General features: G+C 43.8%; 1 protein-coding gene across 6 annotated transcripts in view; it reads right to left on the bottom strand.

The window, feature by feature from the left end:
* LOC111963773 (ral guanine nucleotide dissociation stimulator) overlaps positions 1-25,822 on the bottom strand; it is a 104,342-nt gene that overhangs the window by 24,894 nt on the left and 53,626 nt on the right. For 4 of the 6 annotated variants that reach the window (XM_023987274.3, XM_023987269.3, XM_023987271.3 and 1 more), the window contains exons 2-5: positions 4,403-4,746; positions 3,545-3,619; positions 2,237-2,430; positions 1,705-1,826 (exon numbers count right to left, since the gene is read on the bottom strand). In XM_023987274.3, coding sequence (XP_023843042.1) covers positions 1,705-1,826; positions 2,237-2,430; positions 3,545-3,619; positions 4,403-4,746 — 735 coding nt within the window. The remainder of the gene's footprint in view (positions 1-1,704; positions 1,827-2,236; positions 2,431-3,544; positions 3,620-4,402; positions 4,747-25,822) is intronic. The other 2 variants (XM_023987270.3, XM_023987272.3) reach the window with 2 other exon arrangements.

Raw genomic sequence — 25,822 nt, 5'->3', positions numbered from 1 at the left:
AATGGTCTCTTGTCGCAACCAGTGAGGTATTTTAGATGAGTTTAACATGTTTTCACTCTCACGGACAGGAGAGAGAGAAAAGAGAGGCAGGCAGATACTTTAGAAGGCTTCAAGGAGGGATGATAAAAGTGTCTGCTGCACTCCAGTCTCCTAACAAAAGTCCGTAGGAAAGCCTTTGGAGTGACATTTGTTTATGAGTGGTAACTCAACAGCAGAGTGGGCCATAAAGCCCTCGGTGTCTTCTGTCTCTCCTCACTTCCTCCGACTCTCCTCACTTCCTGAGATAACTAACACGGCTTATAGTCCTGCATCAGGTCACATACCCACGGTTCCCAGCAGTTGACCCGCAAAAAAATCAACTGGTGGGTGGAATAAAAACATTCTCGAAAACATTTTTAAATCAAGATAATACATTTTTTTACAAACACAGGAGCTTGTTGTGATGAATTGTGTTGCGAAGTCCATTAGGCTAGGTGAGCGGTGAGGCAGACAGCCACGCAGCGAGAGAGTGGAGCGGGGAACTATCCATTATTTGTGTGGTGCTGAAACATTCCTAATTTGTTCACTTGCAGAGCTTATATATTCCCTTCCACCACGCGACAATATGTTGCTAAGCTTATTTTCCCTGACTCCTATCTCACGCGAAAATGTCTAACGTAACAGGAGAAATAAAAAGAAAAGTTATGATGGTGGAATCCAAACCGAGTGAAAACCCCAGTTTGGAAGAATTTTGGAGTCATTATGGACAAGGAGGACAACAACCCGGTAGATGGATAAAAAAGTGCAAGCAGGTATTTATTTACAATAATTCAGTTAATTAGTATGTTAATTCAGGCTTTAGTTCATTTGGACCATACACAGGCCATATAAAGTTTAAACCTGTGAGGCTGGTAAAAGTTTGAGTAGCAAATAGCCTACTAAATAAATGTAGCCTTGGCAATTCTTTCAGCATATAATCTAGTTGATTCTTGGAACTGTTCATTTAAGTTTCAATTAAACTATTTGATGATCTGAACAATATTGAATGCAAACACATTGTTTTGTTATGTTGGCTATTAGGCTTTCATTACGTAAGAAGAAGGCTAATTAGAAGGCTTTTTCTCCAAAGGGTTTTAAGTTGTCAATGTGCTGCATCGCATTGTGAAAATAAGAAGACAGGCCTATTGTTCTTTAATTCATGGTATGTTTTTCTTGTATCCAAATATTGAATAGACATGCAGACAAATTAATTCATGTGGGGAATGGAAATAGCCTAAAAGCCTACTACTCTGGAGTCATAATAAATTGATGTTATTTGGCGGGTCACGGATCGGCTCTCTGAACAACTCCATGCGGGGTTGGTTGGGTTGAGGAGAAAAATCTGTCCTGATGTTTATTATCCGGTGGGGCTTGGAATTGATGTGGCCAGTGTGGGGCGGGTGCGGCTCTAAAAAACTGACCCGTGCAGGACTCTATCTCGGCTCCAATGTTCACAAGAGGACAGAGTTACAGCGTTGAATTTTTCATTTTGGTTCAAATCTGGCGTGGAAAAATACACAAACTTTTTGAAAACAATGAGAAAGTAACTAAACACTATAAAGTGCAATGGTGGAAAATAATAATGGAAAATAATAGACCCGAGTTAATACTGTATAAGGATATGTTGTTAGTACAAGGACATGTGCTGTTGGGAATCTGAGTTTTTGTAATGTTTTGGCATCTTACCGCGTCCATGAGGGTGAACTGCTCGGCCACCACCGCCGGGTCAAAGTTCAGAAAGTCCAGTCGGTCATCCTCGTAGCCATTCTCCTCCAATAAGTTGAAAGGATAGCCGCCATGGTCCAGCACTGAGGGGTGACATCACAACTCATTAGCTTAATTACGTCAAACACACTTTCCCCACTTTTTATGAGCGGCTGGGGTTTGTAAAGTCCTTAATGTAGTGAAGTGAGGGCCAACACACTCAGATATTTCTTTGGTTGAAGATGTAGATGGAAATGTCGTAAGCTAATACAGGTGTGTGTTAGACTAATAGAGCATCTGACTGTCACACACTGTCACACACACGTCACACAGTTTTGTCTGTAACACAAAAAGGGATTCAAAAACAGCAGTGTTCTCTTATTTGGAGTACCACTCAAAACATCTCTGGCCTTCCACTAATACAAATTATATGGACTCTACATGACCATGTTTAGGAGCTGGGGTCAAGGTTCAAAGTGCATAAGTTTAGTTGGGGGTTAGGTGAGTGTCTTACACTCACTCTCAGGCTCTTGGAGTTGCCGGCGGTGGAAGTGGGCCAGGAGGTTGCAGGCGCGGCGTTCCAGGTCCGATCCCGGGAAGTTGAGGTGCAGGTAGGAGATGAGACGTCGCAGGCAGCTGTACTCCGGAGGATTCCAGTAGTCCTCAGAGTACTGGTCAAGCCATGCCCCCAAGATGGAGGATATCGTGCTGTGGAGAGAGAGAGAGAGAGAGAGAGAGCGGAGAGAGAGAGAGGAGAGCGAGAAGAGAGCGAGAGTGAGCGAGAGAGAGTGAGAGCACGAGAGAGAGAGAAGGAGAGTGAGAGAGAGAGAGCACGAGAGAGAGAGAGAGAGAAGAGAGCGAGAGAGCGAGAGAGCGAGAGAGAGAGCGAGAGAGTGAGAGAGTGAGAGAGAGAGAGAGCGAAGAGTGAGAGAGAGCACGAGAGAGAGCGAGAGAGCAAGAGAGAGAGAGAGAGCGAGAGAGCGAGAGAGAGCGATGGAGAGAGTTAAATACACGTGTTTGGATGGCAAATTTCTCTACCTTAAATAATAATAAAAAAGAGAGGGAAATGGAGTTGAGAGATAGGAAAGATAAAGTACATAAAGAGAGGGGTGTATCAAGTACAGGAAAAGGATGGGAGAGTGAAAATAAAGGAGAGTGGAAAAATAAAGGGAATAGCTACATTAAAGTCAGAGAAGGACAGGAAAGATATATACATAAAAAAGTGCCCTCAGGATATGGTTCACAACCTATAGGACAATGATGACACACTTTGTAATGCAGTACAACACCTATATGAATAGAAACATATCCAATGTCCATAATGGCAAAACTGCTTACGTCAGCAGAATAGTGCTGTGGCCAGGAGAAAAAAGAGGTACACAGATGTAGAATTTCAATTTGACCTGTGTTTAGTCCAAAATGTTTCTTGATCAGTGGGTAGGATGTTAGCTGGTCAAAATGAGGCTACATTAAAAGTGGAATACTGTTACTATGACAGTGTGTTAGTGCAGATTTTCTGTGAATTTATGTAAATCATGAATCTCATCTGCATTTCCTGCAGCAAAATAAAATTCTCAGCAACAAAAGAGTGATCAAATTAAGACCCTACAACTATACTAGCTTGTAGGACAGATTAAGTGGCTTCCTTTCTTATGTCTTAGAATAATGTCTTGTAGGTGTAAATATTACACATTCCTGGCAACAAAATGTGAAAATGATGTAAGTTTCTCTGTTTCCTGTCACTGTACATTATGTGTTGAAAAGTAGGCTATTTGAGAGAAGTATTGTCCACAATGTGTTTCTGAGTCAGACAGAGACTTACTTCCTCAGATCTGTGCGATCATCGTGAGTCAGTCTGTGGCCCTCTGAGCCAGGCAGGTGCTGGAGCTTGGCATACCTGAACAAGGTGGGGTTGGTATACAGAAGATAGCCCTATTCGGTAAAAAACCAAGTCCATATTATGGCAAGAACAGCTCAAATAAGCAAAGAGAAATGACAGTCCATCATTACTTTAAGACATGAAGGTCAGTCAATGAGGAAAATTTCAAGAACTTTGAATGCTTTTTCAAGTGCAGTCGCAAAAACCATCAAGCGCTATGATGAAACTGGCTCTCATGAGGACCGCCACAGGAAAGGAAGACTCAGAGTTACCTCTGCTGCAGAGGATAAGTTCATTAGAGTTACCAGCCTCAGAAATCGGCAATTAACTGCACCTCAGATTGCAGCCCAAATACATGCTTCACAGAGTTCAAGTAACAGACACATCTCAATGTCAACTGTTCAGAGGAGACTGCATGAATCAGGCCTTCATGGTCGAATTGCTGCAAAGAAACCACTACTAAAGGACACCAATAAGAAGAAGAGACTTGCTTGGGCCAAGAAACACAAGCAATGGACATTAGACCAGTGGAAATCAGTTTGTTAGTCATCTATCTATCCATCCATCCATTCATATATCCATCCCTGTATCAAGACATTCATTCCTCCACCCTCTCGTCCACACCCTCCATTCATCATGTCATTCATGCATCACTCCATCCACCCACCTTTTCCATTCATCTATAATTATTCCACCAATCAACTGATGGATCCACCCATGCATACATCCGTAAATTCCTCCATCTATCCATCCATTTATGCACCAATGTATCCCTACCTCCCTCTCTCCCCCTCTACTCACCTGTTGAGCAGCAGGTCCAGGACCTGCTTGGTGGAGGCGAAGGAGCGGTAGGTGCAGAGGAAGATGGTAACGTAGGTGGAGTCGTTGCCCCGGAACGCCGCCACCATGTACTCCACCAGCTTCTCCAGCGTGCCTGCCTTGATGGTGCGCACCTTGCACGTCTCATACAGGCTGAGCGCTGCGTCCGTCTCCACACCGAGCCAGCGTTGGCCCTTAATGGCCCCGCTGCCACCAACATGGTGGCCAGGGTGGTGGTGGTGGTGGTGGAGCATCTGCACCTTCCGCAGGGTGATGGTGTATACCACCCCGTCCTCCACCTCCTCGCCAATCTCCTGGGTCGCATTCTGAAAGACAGAGGGAAAAAAGTGAGAGATAGAGAGAGGTTTAGATATTCTTTCTTATTTTTTTCCACACACGTGAAAACAAAATGAAGCCTGGTCCATACTAATTCTGGTATTTCTCCAAAAGGTAAGGGCTGGCTTCTCTTTAGTTACACATCGAACCATGCATTACATATAACCATTGATGAATAGACTACATGTAGTGCTGTGAAATACAGTATTGGAATATTTCCCTTCACACATTATTTGTATTATTGTGTGACAATTTTAGAAGGAAGTGATTTTATTTGCCTCTGGTCTAGGCTGTAGTCCCATTATCCAGTGACAGACATCACAAGCTTTTGGCCTCTCTCCCTCTGTTGATTTGTTGGGCTAACACCCATATCAATCTGGCCAAATAATATTCACTCCACCATCCTGTGACCCATTTGTTCTTTTATGGATTATTTTTCTATCAGAGTCCAACTCAATACCTCACAATTTAACTAACCCCTAGCCTCGGGCCAAAACCAATTATGGCACTCGACTCAGTGTTGTGCCACAATCTGTTCCCTGTAGTTTTTGGTTCCCCAGCCAGCTGTTCACCAGCACGACACAGCACAGGGAACGACACAGAACAGGGCACAGAACAGGGTACAGCACAGGGAACGACACAGAACAGGGTACAGCACAGGCCACAGCACAGGCCACAGCACAGGGCACAGCACAGGGCACAGCACAGGGAACGACACAGAACAGGGCACAGAACAGGGTACAGCACAGGCCACAGCACAGGGCACAGCACAGGGCATGCCTTCTTATCGGTTGGCATACAGGATGTGGATAAGTGTTGATAGCAGGAGCGAATGTTCTAAAACAGAGTGAGGACTGAACAGATGTGGTGGTAGAGAATGGACATTATGGGCGCGGGTTTGCTCGCAGACACATTGGAGGATATTTTGACGGTAAAAAATACATTTTTTGAAAAGCCCAGTTTTTAAAGTAGCTGCTATTGCTTTTGGCTTTTTAGCAATGCATCTATCTGGGATTGCATTGAATGATTCACAATGCAACGTTTTGATCACAATGGCGAATGCCACCGCCCAAGACTCTATTCAACTATCCAATTTAGTTCAACCGTAGATAGGGGACACCCATGCATCAGATGGGTCAACAGTCTGACGTTGAAGGCAGACAGCCGTTCTGTGACGTGCTGAGGAAGTTTTGAGCTGGACTGAAAATCGCCGGGCAAATATTTGATATTATAAAACATGTGGTAGAAATATTTACTATTTATATTTATTATTTATATATTATATTTATATAATATTTATTTTCAGTGTCAGTCTGTGCCAAGAAAGCTAATCTGAGAACAGTTATGCTGTGATGTCTACGACTATATAAACACTCCGTTTCATGACTGATAGGTTCATTGAGCTATTCTAGGTCAGGATATAATGTACATGCTACAGCAATATTTTGTTCTGGCCAACCAGTAACGTGGTGGATTCTACTAATAAATAAATCGTAGTCTTTATTCAAGACTTTCATTAGGAGAATCGGATGTGTCAGTGCTTGGATGGAACAAAAGCTTGCACCTACATCCAGAACGCACCTACACCCAGAACGCGCATACAGTATACGAACAGTATATGTTTTAGCTAACTTCGAGGAAGTAAAAGAGAGAGAGCCTCTTCCATATAAGGGGGATAAGAGGAAAACATAGAAGGGTTTGGCAGGGTTAGGGAATGTAATCGCTCAAGGAGAGCGGACACAGATGCTACATTGTTGTTGTTTTGCCTGCCTGCCTGCCTATCAATCTATCCGCCCTTTAGTATGGCTCTGGCCCTGGCCTTGTCTGGCTGTTCTGGTATGTCGTCCAACACACTCCAGATAACTATGGCTCTACAGAGAGCAATGTCAGTTCCAGTTTGTTTGTACTGTCTGTGTGTACGTGTGTGTGTGTGTGTGCACATACGTGCGTGCAGTGTGTGTACAGTACATCAGATCTGACCCTGTGTGTGATTATTTGGAGAGTGTGTGTGTCAACTGCTATAGAACTCTCCAAAATGTCTTCTTTTAATATAGTAGGATTTACTGTATGTAGTGAGGATATACCTACAGCTAGGTACAGTTACGCTAAAATAGACACATGTATGGTCTGTTTATGGTGTTGCTATGACAACGGGAGGGAGATTACACAGACACACACACACACACACACACACACACACACACACACACACACACACACACACACACACACTAGATGTGCTGAAAGGCACATTAGGAAGGGGTTGTCAATCAACAGGCTCCAATTCGTGAGTCACCAGATAGCTTGGACCACACAGTTGGCTTGGGATTGGCTTACACACACACATACTCGCACACACAGAACCCAGCTCCATTCACAAGGACCTACTGACTTTTCTTAGTATATACAACAAAGTGAGAGCACTGAAAGCCTTTGGATTACTTTGACAATCTTAAAGTGTCAGTCCAGACAGGTCTGGTTCAGTTTCCCCTCGAAGTGACTCAGGGTCTTAAAATCCTGTCACACACCACACACGCACGCACACCACACACACCTCCCTGCCTCCCTTCTGGCAGGCGCTATGACTACCACTAGCGTGAATTCCTCGACTTCCCCTCATGTCTTACTTTCTCCATCTCTTCCTCTGTCACTTTTGTGTGGCTCCTCTCAATATTATAATTATTACAGACATCCCACTGGCGCTTCACCGGCACTCTCACCCTACCGCCATCGATCGGGGGGGGGGGGGGGGGGGGGTGCAGATAGACATAGAAGATGAAAAGGAAAGAGGGATGACAGAAAGACAGAAAGGGAGAGAGAAAAGGAGAGAAAGCAAGTGAGAGGGAGAGGGACTTTTGTGCATGTGTATAATCAGTGTGTGTGTTCATGTGTGTGTTTCTGTGGTACTAAGGCAAAGCTGTGCTGCTGTGAGAGGGGTTATTGTGGCGCAGTGGTCCAAGGCACTGCATCTCAGTGCAAGAGGTTTCACTACAGTCCCTGGTTCGATTCCAGGCTGTATTACATCCAGCCGTGACTGGGAGTCTGTTACATTCCCCAGTTTCTGTGTTGGGTTTGTATGTGTTCATGTGTGTATTTCAGGAAATGGCTTCCTGAAGTCCTAAGCAGCCGATTGGTCGGCCACATTGATGATTGGAGCTCTGACCCCGCCCTCTCGTCAAGAGATACAGCTGTTTTCAATTACCGACTCCTTCTGCAGCTTTAAAAGCCAGTGTTCCTTTGTTAGGTGGAGAGAGCTTCTGGGTATGTCATGTATTGGTTGTGGCTCAGAGAGAGCGTCTTGGTATGTCCCGGTTTAGCTGGGGTCGGCTGTCATTGTAAATAAGTATTTGTTCCTAACTGACTTGCCTAGTTAAAGGTCAAATAAAAAAACATGGCAGCCTATTCTGGGAAAGTTTCACACACACAGCACACGGATGCCTAGTCATAGACTTCAGAGGGGGTTTACAAGGGGAGCCTTGAAGTTTGGGCACTTCTCTGCTCTCTGTGGAGAGTGGAAAGACAAGAAGGGACCTCACACATACACACTGCACGTACACTCCTGGCTCTAGTTATGAGGAGCACTTATGTTTGCCTGCATTTGTCTACTTTGTCTGACATACACAAGGTGTAGCACTGCCAAGTGGTGGGTTTGTGCGTGTGTGGGGGACATTGAACTAACTACTAGTTCTTCCTGGGGGGGAAAAAAAGAGTTTAAAGGGAAAAGTACATCCTGACAGACACATCCTAGACAACTCTGTGTGGGTGTGTCCCCTGTACTAGGACAAGAGAAATGATATCCTTCCTCTGGAATCATGGATGGACCTGCGGTCTAAGCCAATTTCCCATATCTATGTGTGCACTATTATTTACAACGAGGTGATTACGTTGATGCTAAATAGTGCCACAATGTGCTACGGAATGAGCAAGCCCACTCACATAAGCAAACCTTTGTACTCTGTGAGCTAAATTATATATACATACGTATGTGGACACCCCTTCAAATTAGTGGATTTGGCTATTTCAGCCACACCGGTTGCTGACAGGTGTATAAAATCAAACAAACAGCCTTGAAATCTCCATAGACAAACATTGGCAGTAGAATGGCCCGTACCGAAAAGCTCAGTGACTTTCAATGTGGCACCGTCATAGGATGCCACCTTTTCAACAAGTCAGTTCATCAAATTTCTGTCCTGCTAAAGCTGCCCCGGTAAACTGTGCTGTTGTTGTGAAGTGGAAACGTCTAGGAGCAACAACAGATCAGCTGCGAAGTGGTAGGCCACACAAGCTCACAAAATGGGACCGCCGAGTGCTGTCCTTGGTTGCAACAATCACTACCGAGTTCCAAACTGCCTATGGAAGCAACATTAGCACGGTTTGTCGGGAGTTTCATGAAATGGGTTTTCATGGCCAAGCAGCCCAGTAGAGGCTGCTGAGGGGAGGACGGCTCGTAAAAAGGCTGGAATGAAGTGAATGGCATCAAACACATGGAAACCAGGACATTTTCAAGGCATTGTTAAATAAATGTTAACTGATATTTTAATGGACAAAAAAAAAAAGCTTTTCTTTCAAAAACGAGAACATTTCTAAGTGACCTCAAACTTTTGACCAGTAGTGTATATTTGTTTTGCCCCACCAAGATTTACATCCTATAAATCACCACTGGAGTGATATAAAAGTGCACTATACCTGACAATTAAGAGTTGTTTAGGTTCATTTCTTATCCTTTGTGGGCTCTGCCTCAAGCAGCATAAGGGCGCATTTGTCGATGTAGAGTAGCTGGTAATGTTTACATTGCAAGCTAACGATAGAAGCTTTGCACAGTGGTGTGTAGACCTAATGTACTTTTTTTCTTTAACTAATGCAGGCCTGCCTAGCGAATTTAGCTAACATCCCCTTTAAAACATTGATTTGAAGTGTTTAATCCTGATTGCTGCTGACAGACATGATTTGTCTACATTGATTGATAGAACACTTCAAATTTGCTAGCTAGCTAATAATAGATCACCTCAATATGGTAAGCTAACTTTCAGGGGATAAACTAGATGGCTATATCCAAATATATGGCCATCTATAGTGGTGATGACAGTAGTGGTGACTGACAAACCTTACGAGGACTTGCCGATGTCAAGCTCTTTCCAAAAGGCTAATCTCTGATGAAGCAAGCTAAATTACAAGTTGTTTTCCTAGCTACATGCCAAATTTTTTAATTTTTTTATTTCACCTTTATTTAACCAGGTAGGCAAATTGAGAACACGTTCTCATTTACAATTGCGACCTGGCCAAGATAAAGCAAAGCAGTTCGACACATACAACAACACATAGTTACACATGGAGTAAAACAAACATACAGTCAATAATACAGTGAAAAATAAGTCTATATACAATATGAGCAAGTGAGGTGAGATAAGGGAGGTGAAGGCAAACAAAATATATATATAAATAAATAAAAATATAAAAAGGCCATGGTGGCGAAGTAAATACAATATAGCAAGTAAAAAATAAATTAAAAAAAAGTAGAGTAGAGATAGTAGAGATAGAAAAAGTAGAGATAGAAATAATGGGGTGCAAAGGAGCAAAATAAATAAATAAATACAGTAGGTAAAAAGGTAGTTGTTTAGGCTAAATTATAGATGGGCTATGTACAGGTGCAGTAATCTATGAGCTGCTCTGACAGCTGGTGCTTAAAGCTAKTGAGGGAGATAAGTGTTTCCAGTTTCAGAGATTTTTGTAGTTCGTTCCAGTCATTGGGAGCAGAGAACTGGAAGGAGAGGCGGCCAAAGGAAGAATTGRTTTTGGGGGTGACCAGAGAGATATACCTGCTGGAGCGCGTGCTACAGGTAGGTGCTGCTATGGTGACCAGCGAGCTGAGATAAGGGGGGACTTTACCTAGCAGGGTCTTGTAGATGACCTGGAGCCAGTGGGTTTGGCGACGAGTATGAAGCGAGGGCCAGCCAACGAGAGTGTACAGGTCGCAGTGGTGGGTAGTATAGGGCTTTGTGACAAAACGGATGGCACTGTGATAGACTGCATCCAATTTATTGAGTAGGGTTTTGGAGGCTATTTTGTAAATTACATCACCGAAGTCGAGGATTGGTAGGATGGTCAGTTTTACAAGGTATGTTTGGCAGCATGAGTGAAGGATGCTTTGTTGCGGATAGAAGCCAATTCTAGATTTAACTTTGGATTGGAGATGTTTGATGTGAGTCTGGAAGAGAGTTTACAGTCTAACCAGACACCTAAGTATTTGTAGTTGTCCACATATTCTAAGTCAGAGCCGTCCAGAGTAGTGATGTGGACAGGGCGGCAGGTGCAGGCAGCGACTGGTTGAAGAGCATGCATTTAGTTTTACTTGTATTTAAGAGCAAATGGAGGCCACGGAAGGAGAGTTGTATGGCATTGAAGCTCGCCTGGAGGGTTGTTAACACAGTGTCAAAAGAAGGGCCAGAAGTATACAGAATAGTGTCGTCTGCGTAGAGATGATCAGAGAATCACCAGCAGCAAGGACATCATTGATGTATACAGAGAAGAGAGTCGGTGCAAGAATTGAACCCTGTGGCACCCCCATAGAGACTGCCAGAGGCCGGACAACAGACCCTCCGATTTGACACACTGAACTCGATCAGAGAAGTAGTTGGTGAACCAGGCGAGGCAATCATTAGAGAAACCAAGGCTGTCGAGTCTGCCGATGAGGATGTGGTGATTGACAGAGTCAAAAGCCTTGGCCAGGTCAATGAATACGGCTGCACAGTATTGTTTTCCTATCGATGGCGGTTAAGATATCGTTTATGACCTTGAGCGTGGCTGAGGTGCACCCATGACCAGCTCTGAAACCAGATTGCATAGCGGAGAAGGTATGGTGGGATTCGAAATGGTCGGTAATCTGTTTGTTGACTTGGCTTTCGAAGACCTTAGAAAGGCAGGGTAGGATAGATATAGGTCTGTAGCTGTTAGGGTCAAGAGTGTCCCCCCCTTTGAAGAGGGGATAACCGCAGCTGCTTTCCAATCTTTGGGAATCTCAGACGACACGAAAGAGAGGTTGAAAAGGCTGGTAATAGGGGGTGCACAATTTCAGCAGATAGTTTTAGAAAGAAAGGGTCCAGATTATCTAGCCCGGCTGATTTGTAGGGTCCAGATTTTGCAGCTCTTTCAGAACATCAGCTGACTGTATTGGGAGAAGAGAAATGGGGAAGGCTTGGGCGAGTAGCAGAGGAGGGCAGTGCTGTTGACCGGGGTAGGGTAGCCAGGTGGAAAGCATGGCCAGCCGTAGAAAAATGCTTATTGAAATTCTCAATTATAGTGATTTGTCTGGGAGGAGGTGGAAGCTGGAGGAGGTGTTCTTATTCTCCATGGACTTTACAGTGTCCCAGAACTTTTTTGAATTTGTGTTGCAGGAAGCAAATTTCTGCTTGAAAAAGCTAGCCTTGGCTTTTCTAACTGCCTGTGTATATTGGTTTCTAGCTTCCTGAAAAGTTGCATATCACGGGGCTGTTCGATGCTAATGCAGAACGCCATAGGATGTTTTTCTGTTGGTTAAGGGCAGTCGGGTCAGGAGAGAACCAAGGGCTATATCTGTTCCTGGTTTCTAAATTTCTTGCTTATTCAAGATGGTGAGGAAGGCATTTTAAAAAAATATCCAGGCATCCTCTACTGACGGGATGAGATCAATATCCTTCCAGGATACCTCGGCCAGGTCGATTAGAAAGGCCTGCTCGCTGAAGTGTTTCAGGGAGCGTTTGACAGTGATAAGTGGAGGTCGTTTGACCGCTGACCCATTACGGATGCAGGCAATGAGGCAGTGATCGCTGAGATCTTGGTTGAAACAGCAGAGGTGTATTTGGAGGGCAAGTTGGTTAGGATGATATCTATGAGGGTACCGTGTTTACGGAATTGGGGTGGGTACCTGGTAAGTTCATTGATAATTTGTGTGAGATTGAGGGCATCAAGCTTAGATTGTAGGATGGCTGGGGTGTTAAGCATGTTCCAATTTAGGTCGCCTAGCAGCACGAGCTCTGAAGATAGATGGGGGGCAATCAGTTCACATATGGTGTCCAGAGCACAGCTGGGGCAGAGGGTGGTCTATAGCAGGCGGCATCGGTGAGAGACTTTGTTTTTAGAGAGGTGGATTTTTAAAAGTAGAAGTTCAAATTGTTTGGGAACAGACCTGGATAGTAAAACAGAACTCTGCAGGCAATCTTTGCAGTAGATTGCAACACCGCCCCCTTTGGCCGTTCTATCTTGTCTGAAAATCTTGTAGTTGGGGATGAAAATTTCAGAATTTTTGGTGGTCTTTCTAAGCCAGGATTCAGACACGCTAAAACATCCGGGTTGGCAGAGTGTGCTAAAGCAGTGAACAAAACAAACTTAGGGAGGAGGCTTCTAATGTTAACATGCATGAAACCAAGGCTATTACGGTTACAGAAGTCATCAAAAGAGAGCGCCTGGGGAATAGGAGTGGAGCTAGGTACTGCAGGGCCTGGATTCACCTCTACATCACCAGAGGAACAGAGGAGGAGTAGGATAAGGGTACGGCTAAAAGCTATGAGAATTGGTCGTCTAGAACGTCTAGAACAGAGAGTAAAAGGACGTTTCTGGGGGCCGATAAAATAGCTTCAAGGAATAATGTACAGACAAAGGTATGGTAGGATGTGAATACAGTGGAGGTAAACCTAGGTATTGAGTGATGATGAGAGAGATATTGTCTCTAGAAACATCATTGAAACCAGGTGATGTCATCGCATATGTGGGTGGTGGAACTGAAAGGTTGGATATGGTATAGTGAGCAGGGCTAGAGGCCCTACAGTGAAATAAGCCAATAAACACTAACCAGAACAGCAATGGACAAGGCATATTTACATTAAGGAGAGGCATGCTTAATCGAGTGATCAATAAGGGTCCAGTGAGTAGAGGTTGGTTGGGGTCACAGCGATCCAGACAGCTGGCCGGGTAGATGGCTATCGGTAGCAAGATAGCATAGGATGGAGGTCTATTTTTAGACACCTCGTGCGTTTCCGTCGGTAGATTAGTGGGGTTCCGTGTGGTAGAGGGGATCAATCCAATTGGCAAAATAGATATAGTGACCCAAGAAAAAAAAATTGTCCGATATACTTATTCAGATAGCAGCCGATAAGACAGCTAACGATTAGCGGGCCCCAGATGAGCGTTCAGGTAACGTCGCGACGGAGGTGCCAGTTGGATAACTCCCTCAAGTAATGGATAGGGTACCCTCAAGTATCTGAAATTACATGATCAATTGATGTTTCATGATCATGAAAAGCTGTCACTCCTGCTCACTCCCTCTGGCACTCGACATTGACGGTATATTAACCACCGGCCCTGGCAACTATATTACGCACACCTGTTCCATCATTACGCACACATGGTCATAATTTTCTCCTTGATTACTTCCCCTTTATTTAGCCCTCAGTTGACATCAGTCATTAGGATGTATTGGTTTCTTGCACGTTCAGTATGTGGCTGTATCGGTTCTTTATTAAACTCACCTTCTCTACCTGACGCCCAGCATATATGTTACAAAAGCATGCAGTTACTTGCTGTGTAAACTCTTATGATAGAATGTGGAATAATCGGACATTTGTTTTTTCTGACTATGGGGTCTTTTATTGATAACGACCTTTAGAATACTAGAATGGACATGAACCTTCTTATGATGGGATGAAGGTCAGGCAGTTGGTCAACCATGGTTTGCCAGTGCTGTGATAAGGTATTGTGTAAAATAATGAATTTGAAGATATTATCTGCGCTCTATGTTTGTTAGCTAGCTAGTTATCCGGTTTTAGAGGAGTGACACACATAGATCACAGACCTGAAGCCATGGTATAGGGATTAGAATGGGGGTCATATACAACTGGGTGAAATCAGCCCATGTTGAAATAAAGCAAACTTTGTTCAACTGCCAATACAAACCACGACTGTATGTGTTGTCGAGTTTTAGACTGTGATACAATCCACAGAAAGTAAATAAGGAAATGCTGTCGGAGTATTACTGTATTAAGAATGGTATAAGGAATTGCTTAGTTGTCACAAAGTTCCTGTAAGGAAGTGTTTCTATAAGGATTTGCCTTGTTGCAGTTCCTGTAATTCAGGGGTGGGTAACTCCAGTCCTCGAGGGCCTGATTGGTGTCACACTTTTTCTCCATCCCTAACAAACACATCTGATTAATCAAATTGCATTCTAAATTGAAGATCATGATTAGGTGATTATTGGAGTCAGGTGTGTTAGCTGGGGCTGGGGCAAAATTGTGACACCAATCAGGCCCTGGAGGACTGGAATTGCCCACCCCTGCTGTAAGTCTAGAAGGCCAGACTGCTGTGTTTTGACCACCAAGCACACTCCCTCCCTCCCTCTTTTCTCCTACCCTTCTCTTCCCCTCCCTACTAATTTCTTCTCTCCCTCTGTATGACACATTTTAAAATAGTCTCTCTCTACCTCTCTCTCTCTTTCTCTACCTCCCTCTCTTCCAAGTCTTCTATTCACTCCAAGCTTGACCTGGTTCCTTTCCCTCATTGTAATTTGGAAGCATAACCACAATGGGACTCGTGCACGTAACATGAACACAAACAGAACACACACGTATGCACACACAACACACACACACACACACAAAGACTGAGTGAAATCCTCATTAGTCTAAAAGTGTATGTGTGTGTGTGTGCAAATGTTTGTGTGTTTCTCAAGAGTGTGTATCAGCTCAAGTACCAGTTTTCTACACACAGGCACTGTGGCACAAATTCACACACACACACACACCACGCACACACTCAGACCCCCCCCCCCCCACACACACACACACCGAGAGCATTCAACACTCTGTTCGTTTATCCGACTCTTGATAAGACTACATTGGGAAACAGTCTGTCAAACAGCATGCACTGGAAAGAAAACCCCCATAAACTTCCCAAAGTATACATAAAACATTGAGCAACAAATGTGACTGCACTGGTGGCCTAATAGGCCATGTGAATACTATTTGGTATTTATTAGGATCCCCATAAGCCACTGTAAAAGGATCAGCTAAATCTTCCTGGGGACCATATGAAAAATGACATAATACATACAGTACCAGTCAAAAGTCTGGACACACCTACTCATTCAAGGGTTATTCTACAATGTAGAAAATAGTAAAATAAAGAAAACCCCTTTAATGAGTAGGTGTGTTCAAACTTTTGACTGGTACTGTACGTGCTAACGACCATACTAGATTGCGTAAAGCATGGGTTGGACAGGTTTTTCATTCTAATTTTAACGGCAAAGCGGAACATCAATAGTGATTCACAAACTAGTATGGTTTTCACCCTGACAGATCATTTCAGATCCTGGAGGACGTTATACAATAGTTAGTGGCAACTATACAATAGTTAGTGGCAACTAGTCACTGGTGCTTCCTGCTATAATTTTTGCTTGTAAGCAGGAATCAGGAGGACAGCACTATGGTCAGATTTTCACAATGGAGGGCGAGGGAGAGCTTTATATGCGTTTCTGTGTGTGGAGTAAAGGTGGTCTGGAGTTTACCCCCCCCCCCCTCTGGTTGCACATTTAACATGCTGATAGAAATTTGGTTACTAAAACAGATTTAATCATCTCAACCAAATCTTTTCTGTAGTTGCGGATCAGACCTGCACAATAGTCAGGAGGAATTTTGGACCATTCCTCTTTACAAAACTGTTTCAATTCAGAAATATTCTTGGGATGTCTGGTGTGAACTGCTCTCTTGAGGTAATGCCACAACATCTCAATCGGGTTGAGGTTGGAATTCTGACTGGGCCACTCCAGAAGGCGTATTTTTTTCTGTTGAAGACATTCGGGTTGTTTATTTACTTCTGTGTTTTGGGTTGTTGTCCTGTTGCATCACCCAACTTCTGTTGAGCTTCAATTGGCAGACAGATAGCCTAACATTCTCCTGCAAAATATCTTGATAAACTTGAGAATTAATTTTTCCATCGATGATAGCAAGCTGTCCAGGCCCTGAGGCAGCAAAGCAGCTCCAAACCATGATGCTTTACAGTTGGGATGAGGTTTAGATGTTGGTGTGCTGTGCCTTTTTTTCTCCACACATATTGGTGTGTGTTCCTTCCAAACAACTCAACTTTAGTTTCATCTGTCCACAGAATATTTTGCCAGAAGCGCTGTGGAACAACCAGATGCTCTTTTGCGAACTTCAGATGTGCAACAATGTTTTTTTTTAACAGCAGTGGCTTCTTCTCTGGTGTCCTCCCATGAACACCGTTCTTGTTCAGTGTTTTACGTATCATAGACTCGTCAACAGAGATGTCAAATCAAATCAAATCAAATGTTATTAGTCACATACACATGGTTAGCAGATGTTAATGCGAGTGTAGCGAAATGCTTGTGCTTCTAGTCCGACAAATGCAGTAATAACCAACAAGTAATCTAACCTAACAATTCCACAACTACTACCTTATACACACACACAAGTGTAAAGGGATAAAGAATATGTACATAAAGATATATGAATGAGTGGTGGTACAGAACGGCATGGCAAGATGCAGTAGATGGTATAGAGTACGGTATATACATATGAGATGAGTACTGTAGGGTATGTAAACATAAAGTGGCATAGTTTAAAGTGGCTAGTGGTACATGTATTACATAAAGATGGCAAGATGCAGTAGATGATATAGAGTACAGTAATATCATATGAGATGGGTAATGTAGGGTATGTAAACATTATATTAAGTGGCATTGTTTAAAGTGGCTAGTGGTACATTTTTACATAATTTCCATCAATTCCCATTTTTAAAGTGGCTGGAGTTGAGTCAGTATGTTGGCAGCGGCCGCTAAATGTTAGTGGTGGCTGTTTAATTAACAGTCTGATGGCCTTGAGATAGAAGCTGTTTTTCAGTCTCTGGTCCCTGCTTTGATGCCCTGTACTGACCTCGCCTTCTGGATGATAGCGGGGTGAACAGGCAGTGGCTTGGGTGGTTGTTGTCCTTGATGATCTTTATGGCCTCCCTGTGACATCGGGTGGTGTAGGTGTCCTGGAGGGCAGTAGTTTGCCCCCGGTGGTGCGTTCTGCAGACCTCCCTACCCTCTGGAGAGCCTTACGGTTGTGGGCGAAGCAGTTGCCGTACCAGGCGGTGATACAGCCCGACAGGATGCTCTCGATTGTGCATCTGTAGAAGTTTGTGAGTGCTTTTGGTGACAAGCCGAATTTCTTCCCCCCTGAGGTTGAAGAGGCGCTGCTGCGCCTTCTTCACAACGCTGTCTGTGTGGGTGGACCAATTCAGTTTGTCCGTGATGTGTACACCGAGGAACTTAAAACTTTCCACCTTCTCCACTACTGACCCGTCGATGTGGATAGGGGGGTGCTCCCTCTGCTGTTTCCTGAAGTCCACAATCATTCCTTTGTTTTGTTGACGTTGAGTGTGAGGTTATTTTCCTGACACCACACTCCGAGGGCCCTCACCTCCTCCTGTAGGCCGTCTCGTCGTTGTTGGTAATCAAGCCTACCACTGTAGTGTCGTCCGCAAATTGATGATTGAGTTGGAGGCGTGCATGGCCACGCAGTCGTGGGTGAACAGGGAGTACAGGAGAGGGCTCAGAACGCACCCTTGTGGGGCCCCAGTGTTGAGGATCAGCGGGGTGGAGATGTTGTTACCTACCCTCACCACCTGGGGGCGGCCCGTCAGGAAGTCCAGGACCCAGTTGCACAGGGCGGGGTCGAGACCCAGGGTCTCAAGCTTGATGACGATGACGAGATGTTAGCATGTTCCAGAGATTTCTGTAAGTCTTTAGCTGACACTCTAGGATTCTTCTTAACCTCATTGAGCATTCTGCGCTGTGCACTTGCAGTCATCTTTGCAGGATGGCCACTCCTAGGGAGAGTAGTAACAGTGCTGAACTTTCTCCATTTATAGACAATTTGTCTTACCGTGGACTGATGAACATCAAGGCTTTTAGAGATACTTTTGTAACCCTTTCCAGCTTTATGCAAGTCAACAATTCTTAATCTTGGGTCTTCTGAGATCTCTTTTTTTCAAGGCATGGTTCACATCAGGCAATGCTTATTGTGAATAGCGAACTCAAATTTTGTGAGTGCTTTTAATAGGGCAGGGCAGCTATAACCAACATCTCCAATCTCGTCTCAAAGATTGTACTCCAGGTTAGCTGACTCCTGACTCAAATTAGCTTTTGGAGAAGTCATTAGCCTAGGGGTTCACATACTTTTTCCAACCTACACTGTGAATGTTTAAATTATGTATTCAATATAGACAAGAAAAATACAATAATTGATGTGTTATTAGTTTAAGCAGACTGTGTTTGTCTGTTGTTGTGACTTAGATGATGATCAGATCAAATTGTATGACCAATTTATGAAGAAATCCAGATAATTACAAAGGGTACACATACTTTTTCTTGTCACTCTAGGTAGCACACATGAGGACATTTTTATCTGTTGAGATAATTTCCTTATTAATTTCTAGCCCGATGTAAAATGTTCCTGTTTTGACTCATTTAAAGAGTGGGCTAGGTCTGCTCTATACCAAATTAGCATACCCCCTGTCTCTTCCCTGTTTCCCACCTGGTAGTTTGGTGGATGGGACTACCAGCTCCTTGTAACCTAGAGGGCAACCAGTGGGTCCGTCTCCTCTATACCATCTCTTGTAGGATGACAATGTCTGTATTTCCAATTTCTTTGATTAAGTCTAGGTTCCTGCTCATTAGGCCAAAGGCAGATGACCTCAGACCTTGTATATTCCAGGATGAGGTAGTAAAAGCTTTGTGTTCCATAGTGTCTAGTGTTGTTTTTGTGTGGTTTAGGCTCGGACCATTACAGTAGGTGTGAGCAAAGCATGTTGAGCATCTGATACATACCTCTTAGGTTGCAGGATGGGGCTTGGGCGGGTGTATTAGCAGGGGTTAGGCCTGTTGCTCTGCTCACAACCTGGGCATATTGAGGTCTTTGCTGCAGGGGGGGGGGGGGCATGGGGGGGAGAAAGGGCATAGGTATGATCTGGGGAGGCCTATATAGAGTGTTTGGGGGGGGGGTCTCAGCTGGTTGGGTGGGAATGTGGCTAGTGATGCTGTGGTCTAGGTGTAGGTCCTCTTGGTGTGGGTTCTCTCGATGCAAGTCCTTTGAAGAGGGGGTCTCGTGTGAGGTGCTGGGGCTGTGGTTGAGGGTGATGTCCTTCAGGGTTTTGGCAAAAGTTGGGATTGCTGCCTTGTAGAGGTGGACCTGGTCGTAAAGATTGTTCAAGTCCAGGGTGGGCCTCTCTTCCTTCTGGACTTTCTGCTCTGGGCTCAACAGCTTCAGCTGCTCCTCTAGTGGTGGCAATAACCTCTATTTTAGCAGGCCTACGAAGGGGCCTTTGCCTTTAATAGCATGAACGGATAAGTGATAAGTTAGGGAAATGACCTTATAGGGAATAGTACCCAGGGGGGAAAGTACGTTTTAGGGAAAGAGTACCTTCTTAGTAAAGGAATTGGGACTGGATAGCCCATACTCCAAGCAGTCTCCGTGAAAATGAAAGACTAGCTAGTGTAGCCTGAACAGTACACTTAAGCTAAGAAGAAAACACTTCAGAGCATAGGCTCTGCAACTCAAGATAAGAGACAACAGATGGCCTTAACAACAAAGAGGCCACAACACAATTTGCTCACAGACTGAGTATAACATCTTTAATATTCTTATCTCGAGGTCTTTACTTCTTATCTTTCACTCTATTCCTTACTTTTGTCCACCATCATTCTCATTATGTTTGTACATATTTTGATGAGTGTCATTAAATGTTGATTGTATAAAATAATTGTGTTGTCTTGTTATTCTGGTAAAGAGCTCCAATTGATTCTTCAAGAATTCAAACCTTCAGAAAAAACAGTTACTATTGTTCTCATTTTTGTCATATAGACGGGTTGGATGTTTAGCATTAAAACAGATGCATGCGCAAATATAGGGCAAAATAGACAGGGTTGGCTTAGATTGTTGATAACATGTCAACTATATTTCATCTCCAATGTTTATTGAAAACATAAATAAACGTGCACAATAAGTACTTGTCACTAAAATACATTGTTACAGTTGTTGGTTAGCTAGCAAGGCATGGCATCAAGAACAAGATCAAACGAGCTGAAAACAGCCACTTACAATTCACCACATGGCAGTTTCTTGTCATTGTTGTTAGCTATCTGGCCATCCAAAACCATAACAACTGCCCATTTGAAGCCGACAAGTATCTTCACTGATATTTTCAACCTTTCCCTGACCCAGTCTCTAATACCTACATGTTTCAAGTAGACAAGGGCATGACAATGGCTCTTCCCCCTTAAGAGGCTGAAAAGATTTGGCATAGGCCCTCAGATCTTCAAAAAGGTCTACAGCTACACCATTGAGAGCATCTTGACTGGCTGCATCACCGCTTGGTATGGCAACTTCTTGGCATCCGACCACAAGACGCTACAGAGGGTAGTGCGTATGGCCCAGTACATCACTGGTGCCAAGCTCCCTGCCATCCAGGACCTCTATACCAAGTGGTGTCAAAGAAAGGCCCTAAAAATTGTCAAAGACTCCAGCCACCCAAGTCATAGACTGTTCTCTCTGCTAACGGCAAGCAGTACCAATGCACCAAGTCTGGAACCAACAGGACTCTCAACAGCTTCTACCCCCAAGCCATAAGACTGCTAAATAGTTACTCGGGCTATCTGCACTGACCTTTTTTGCTCTAACTTTTTTGACTAATCACATGTGCTGCTGGTACTCTTTATTATTTATCCTGTTGCCTTGTACCCCTGTACATCGACTCGGTACTGGTACATCGTGTATATAGCCAAGTTATCGTTGCTATAATATGTGTCTATAATAAGGAAACTCCTTGCACTATCCATCCAGGTAGGTGTAGCATGTACAGTATTGTGTGCGCAAAGTATCATTAAAGACCTCCTGTTTTGGGCTGAATGTGTAAATGTGTAGTTAATTCATGCACACACAGCAGAGCGAGAGAGACAGCAATGACATGGTGCCAATATCTGCACATCTGTGACATAGTGCACAATTTTTGGGGACCACTTTTGGCTCGTGAGCACTACTTTCAGAACTACTGGCTAAAAAGTATACAACAGTATCAGAGAATCTCTAAAACCAATACATTATTGGTTTTAGAGTAAACTACAGAGGGTAAACATACAGAGAATTTGAAGGAGAAGCCCAGAGAGAGAGAGAGAGTAAAGACAAAGGGAGGGGAAGTTCTTTGGCAAAGGGCTAATGCTGGTGACGTCTACTGTGATATTCTCTAAAGTGGTCTGAACTGCCGTGAGGACGCTAGGCTAATAGCTTTAACGTCCCCCCTCCTGTACTCCCTCGCGGGCAAGTGAGTCAGTCATCGATCCCCGGCAGGCTCCGTGTGCATACTCACTGGTCCCACAACCACCAAGGCAGGCTGCTACTGGCTGACAGAAGTCCCACTGCCCTCTCGGGGCTGTCCCCAGGGACAAGCATAACAGTCTGTGGCCGAGGGGAGAGAGAAGAAGGCCGCCTGGTGCCCCAGCTAAGCAGCTGGATCAGTTTCACAATGGAGTGTTCCATGGAGTGTTATGGGTTGATTTAGCTTTCAAATATACACACACGCGTGCACACACACACACATACATCCAAATGAGACACACACATGCACATCCTGGTGTATCCTTTTGAAACGAAAGATCACCAAATCCCATTTCCTTTTGTCCTTCAATACCATATCAAGCCTCCTGTCCTGTAAGCTTTCTACTTCCCCTAACACAATTATAAATTGTTATTATGTGAGAGAACATACTGAGCCCCTGTGTTACGGTAAACAAAGGATCACAAGGTTGAACTTTCTTTTCATTTTCCATCTCACACACTAGCCCTTCATCTCCTTTAGAAATGAATACCCTCTGATTAAATAAATGTGTGCTTTGGTCTGGGTTGGAGCAGGATATTTGGCCTTGTCTGTTCTGGCACCGTGCTGCTGGTTTTAACAGAGTAGCGAGAGTCAGCACATGAAACATCAGGCGGACACTTACGCAAACCAAGATTGTGTGTGKGGGGGGGGGGGGGGACTGACCTGGGCTTCTTCAGTTTGAGTGTTATTATGACAACTCTTGTGTTGCCTTCATTTATGTCCAGCTGTGTGGAGGTGTAGGCTACTTAAAATGATTTGGCGCCCAATACTCCAAATCAACACTTTGGTTATCTAAACGAAAGAGGGTGTTAGGTGCCCATGTGCTTACAGAGCAATGAAAAGTTGGGCTGTCTGAAAATATCCTCTCGATATTTATTTCATGCCATAAGGCAGTATCAGTCTTTTAGAGGTGGGAGTTAGGACTAAAAGGATCGACACTGTCAATCTGTGTCACGAATATCACCGAAGGTGGCTCCCCTTCCTGTTCGGGTGGCGCTCGGCGGTCGTCGTCGCCGGTCTACTAGCTGCCACCGATCCCTTTTTCCTTTTTGTTTGTTTTTGTCTAATTGGTTTCACTTGTTCCTTGTTCGGGTTTTGGGGTGGGTACTATTTAAGTTTGTTTAGCGTGCTTGTGTTTGTGCGGGCTTGTTGTTATTGGACGTAGGAGGTGTATTGTTGATTTTGGGGTTTCGCTGTCCGGTTTATGTAACAGTGGTCTTTGGGTTGTGTTTGCGCCTGTGTTTTGGCTTCACCCATTTTTGTACCTGTTCCTGTTTACTGTGGACATTAAAGCGTTTTTATCCCGTGAAACTGCTACTCTCTGCGCCTGACTCCACACCCATCATTCTCCTGACGTTACAATCTGTTGCTGACCAAAGAAGTGAGTCTGTCTGAAAGACAGTTTATTAACCCCGTGTAAGCACAGAGCAGTAATGCTATCACCAGTAGTGAACTCCCTACGAAGCAACACGGATTGGTCATAGAATATCTAACCGGAGCAAGCTGGGTCTTTGTGTTACACCCTCCATTGTTTGGTTGTAGTGAAGAAGGTCAAGATCTTTCATTGCTGTGGCTATGACTCGGAACGTGTAAGATAATAGGATAATACTGGTGACAACACTGGCCTGCGTCAGTGTTGTTTTGGGTCACACACAGCAAGGGGGAGAGGGGAGGGGCTGCTTTCATGCTCCTCTTACTTGTTAATTCACTGCAGACTGTTTGGTCTGTTTCTCTCAATCTGCCTCCTGTGTGCAGGAATCCGAAAGAATAACACCCTCGCGATTTGCTATGAAAACATGGAGGAGAGACATGAGGACTGGGAAGCAACTGATTTGATTTGACCACATGGGTGAATTCAGAGACCAATCTTTATTTGAATGTTCATATTGCTAGCAAATTGCTCGTCCCTGTTCTGTGAATTCCCCCCCCCCCCCGGACTTAACTGTAATCTTTTGCCGTCCGATAATCAGATCGAACGTAACGTAAGGTAAACTCGTTTTTAAAATTATTATCTTCTCTCAGTGGCCGTATATCAATACGTAGCTCTGGCTGCCAGAGCTTTGCGGGGGAGGAAGTTTAAAATAGGGAAGATAAAGAGCTAGGCTTGATGGGGTCCAGGTGTGTAGCTGTAGTACTGTACTGCTCAGGCCCCAGTCTTCCATTAGAGAGGAATGTCACCACAATATGGCCTCTATCCACCGCTTGGCTATTCTATGCCTCTTTCAAGCCTCCTCTCTCTTATCTCTTCTCTTCTACCACAGCTCTCCTTTTCACTGCCCTAGATCAATCCGCCCCCTCCTCACCTCCAAATCATTGTCCCTTCTATTGTCCACCCACTTTTGTTCAGTGTTCTCTCAATCGACAATAACAACAATGGGTGTGAGGACAACAAAAGGAGCTCTGTCTCTATCTGCCTCTGTGCCTTTGCTTTGGTTTAGCATGGCTGAACTCTTGGCTTCTGACCGGAGAGTTCAACAATGAATACACACAAAGACAAGTTACTGAGCCAGAGATGAGCCCACCATTTTGTAACGGAGAAAGATAGGAAGAAGAAAAAAAGAAAAAGTCAGCCTTGGAGAAATGTTAGGTATAAATTAAAGACATCCCTCTCTATTTTCCTTCCTTTATATAACCTAGAACAATATGTAATCCTGTCAACATATATATATATATATATTTTTTAACTAAGTCAGTTAAGAACAAATTCTTATTTACAATAACAGCCTACAATGATGGGCTATTTAAGGCATAAGTATAAGGTATCAACTACGTTCAGCTGTTTGGGTTCTTATATTGTAGCATGACCTATAGAACATACTAGAACAGGATAACAACAGTGTTATTTAACAAATCTGCAAGAGCTAATTAAAAAGACCAAAACAAGACAGAAGTGACAACAAGCAGACCTGACCATAAAAAATGCTATGTCAATCGAAAGCAGAACCTTGAAAGCCATTCAAAAACGATTTGAATATTTCTGAAGCTAAAGCCTTATCCTAAACTACTTTGAGGTATTCAAAACCTTTTTGAACCGTTCTAACCCAACAGCAGACTAATCTCAACCTGTGTTTGTTTTGAACAGTTAAAGGGGATACTTCGGTATTTTGGCAATGAAGCCCTTTATCTACTTCCCCAGAGTCAGATGAACTCGTTGATACCATTTTAATGTCTCTGGGTGCAGTTTGAAGGAAGTTGCTAAGTAGTGTTAGCACAAATGCTTTGCTGCTACCATAGACTTCTTAAGAACAAATTCTTATTTACAATAACAGCCTACAATGATGGGCTATTTAAGGCATAAGTATAAGGTATCAACTACGTTCAGCTGTTTGGGTTCTTATATTGTAGCATGACCTATAGAACATACTAGAACAGGATAACAACAGTGTTATTTAACAAATCTGCAAGAGCTAATTAAAAAGACCAAAACAAGACAGAAGTGACAACAAGCAGACCTGACCATAAAAAATGCTATGTCAATCGAAAGCAGAACCTTGAAAGCCATTCAAAAACGATTTGAATATTTCTGAAGCTAAAGCCTTATCCTAAACTACTTTGAGGTATTCAAAACCTTTTTGAACCGTTCTAACCCAACAGCAGACTAATCTCAACCTGTGTTTGTTTTGAACAGTTAAAGGGGATACTTCGGTATTTTGGCAATGAAGCCCTTTA

This window comes from Salvelinus sp. IW2-2015, linkage group LG5 (assembly GCF_002910315.2).
Source record: "Salvelinus sp. IW2-2015 linkage group LG5, ASM291031v2, whole genome shotgun sequence".
Taxonomy (NCBI): Eukaryota; Metazoa; Chordata; class Actinopteri; order Salmoniformes; family Salmonidae; genus Salvelinus; species Salvelinus sp. IW2-2015.
This window is presented reverse-complemented; position numbering and strand designations above follow the sequence as displayed.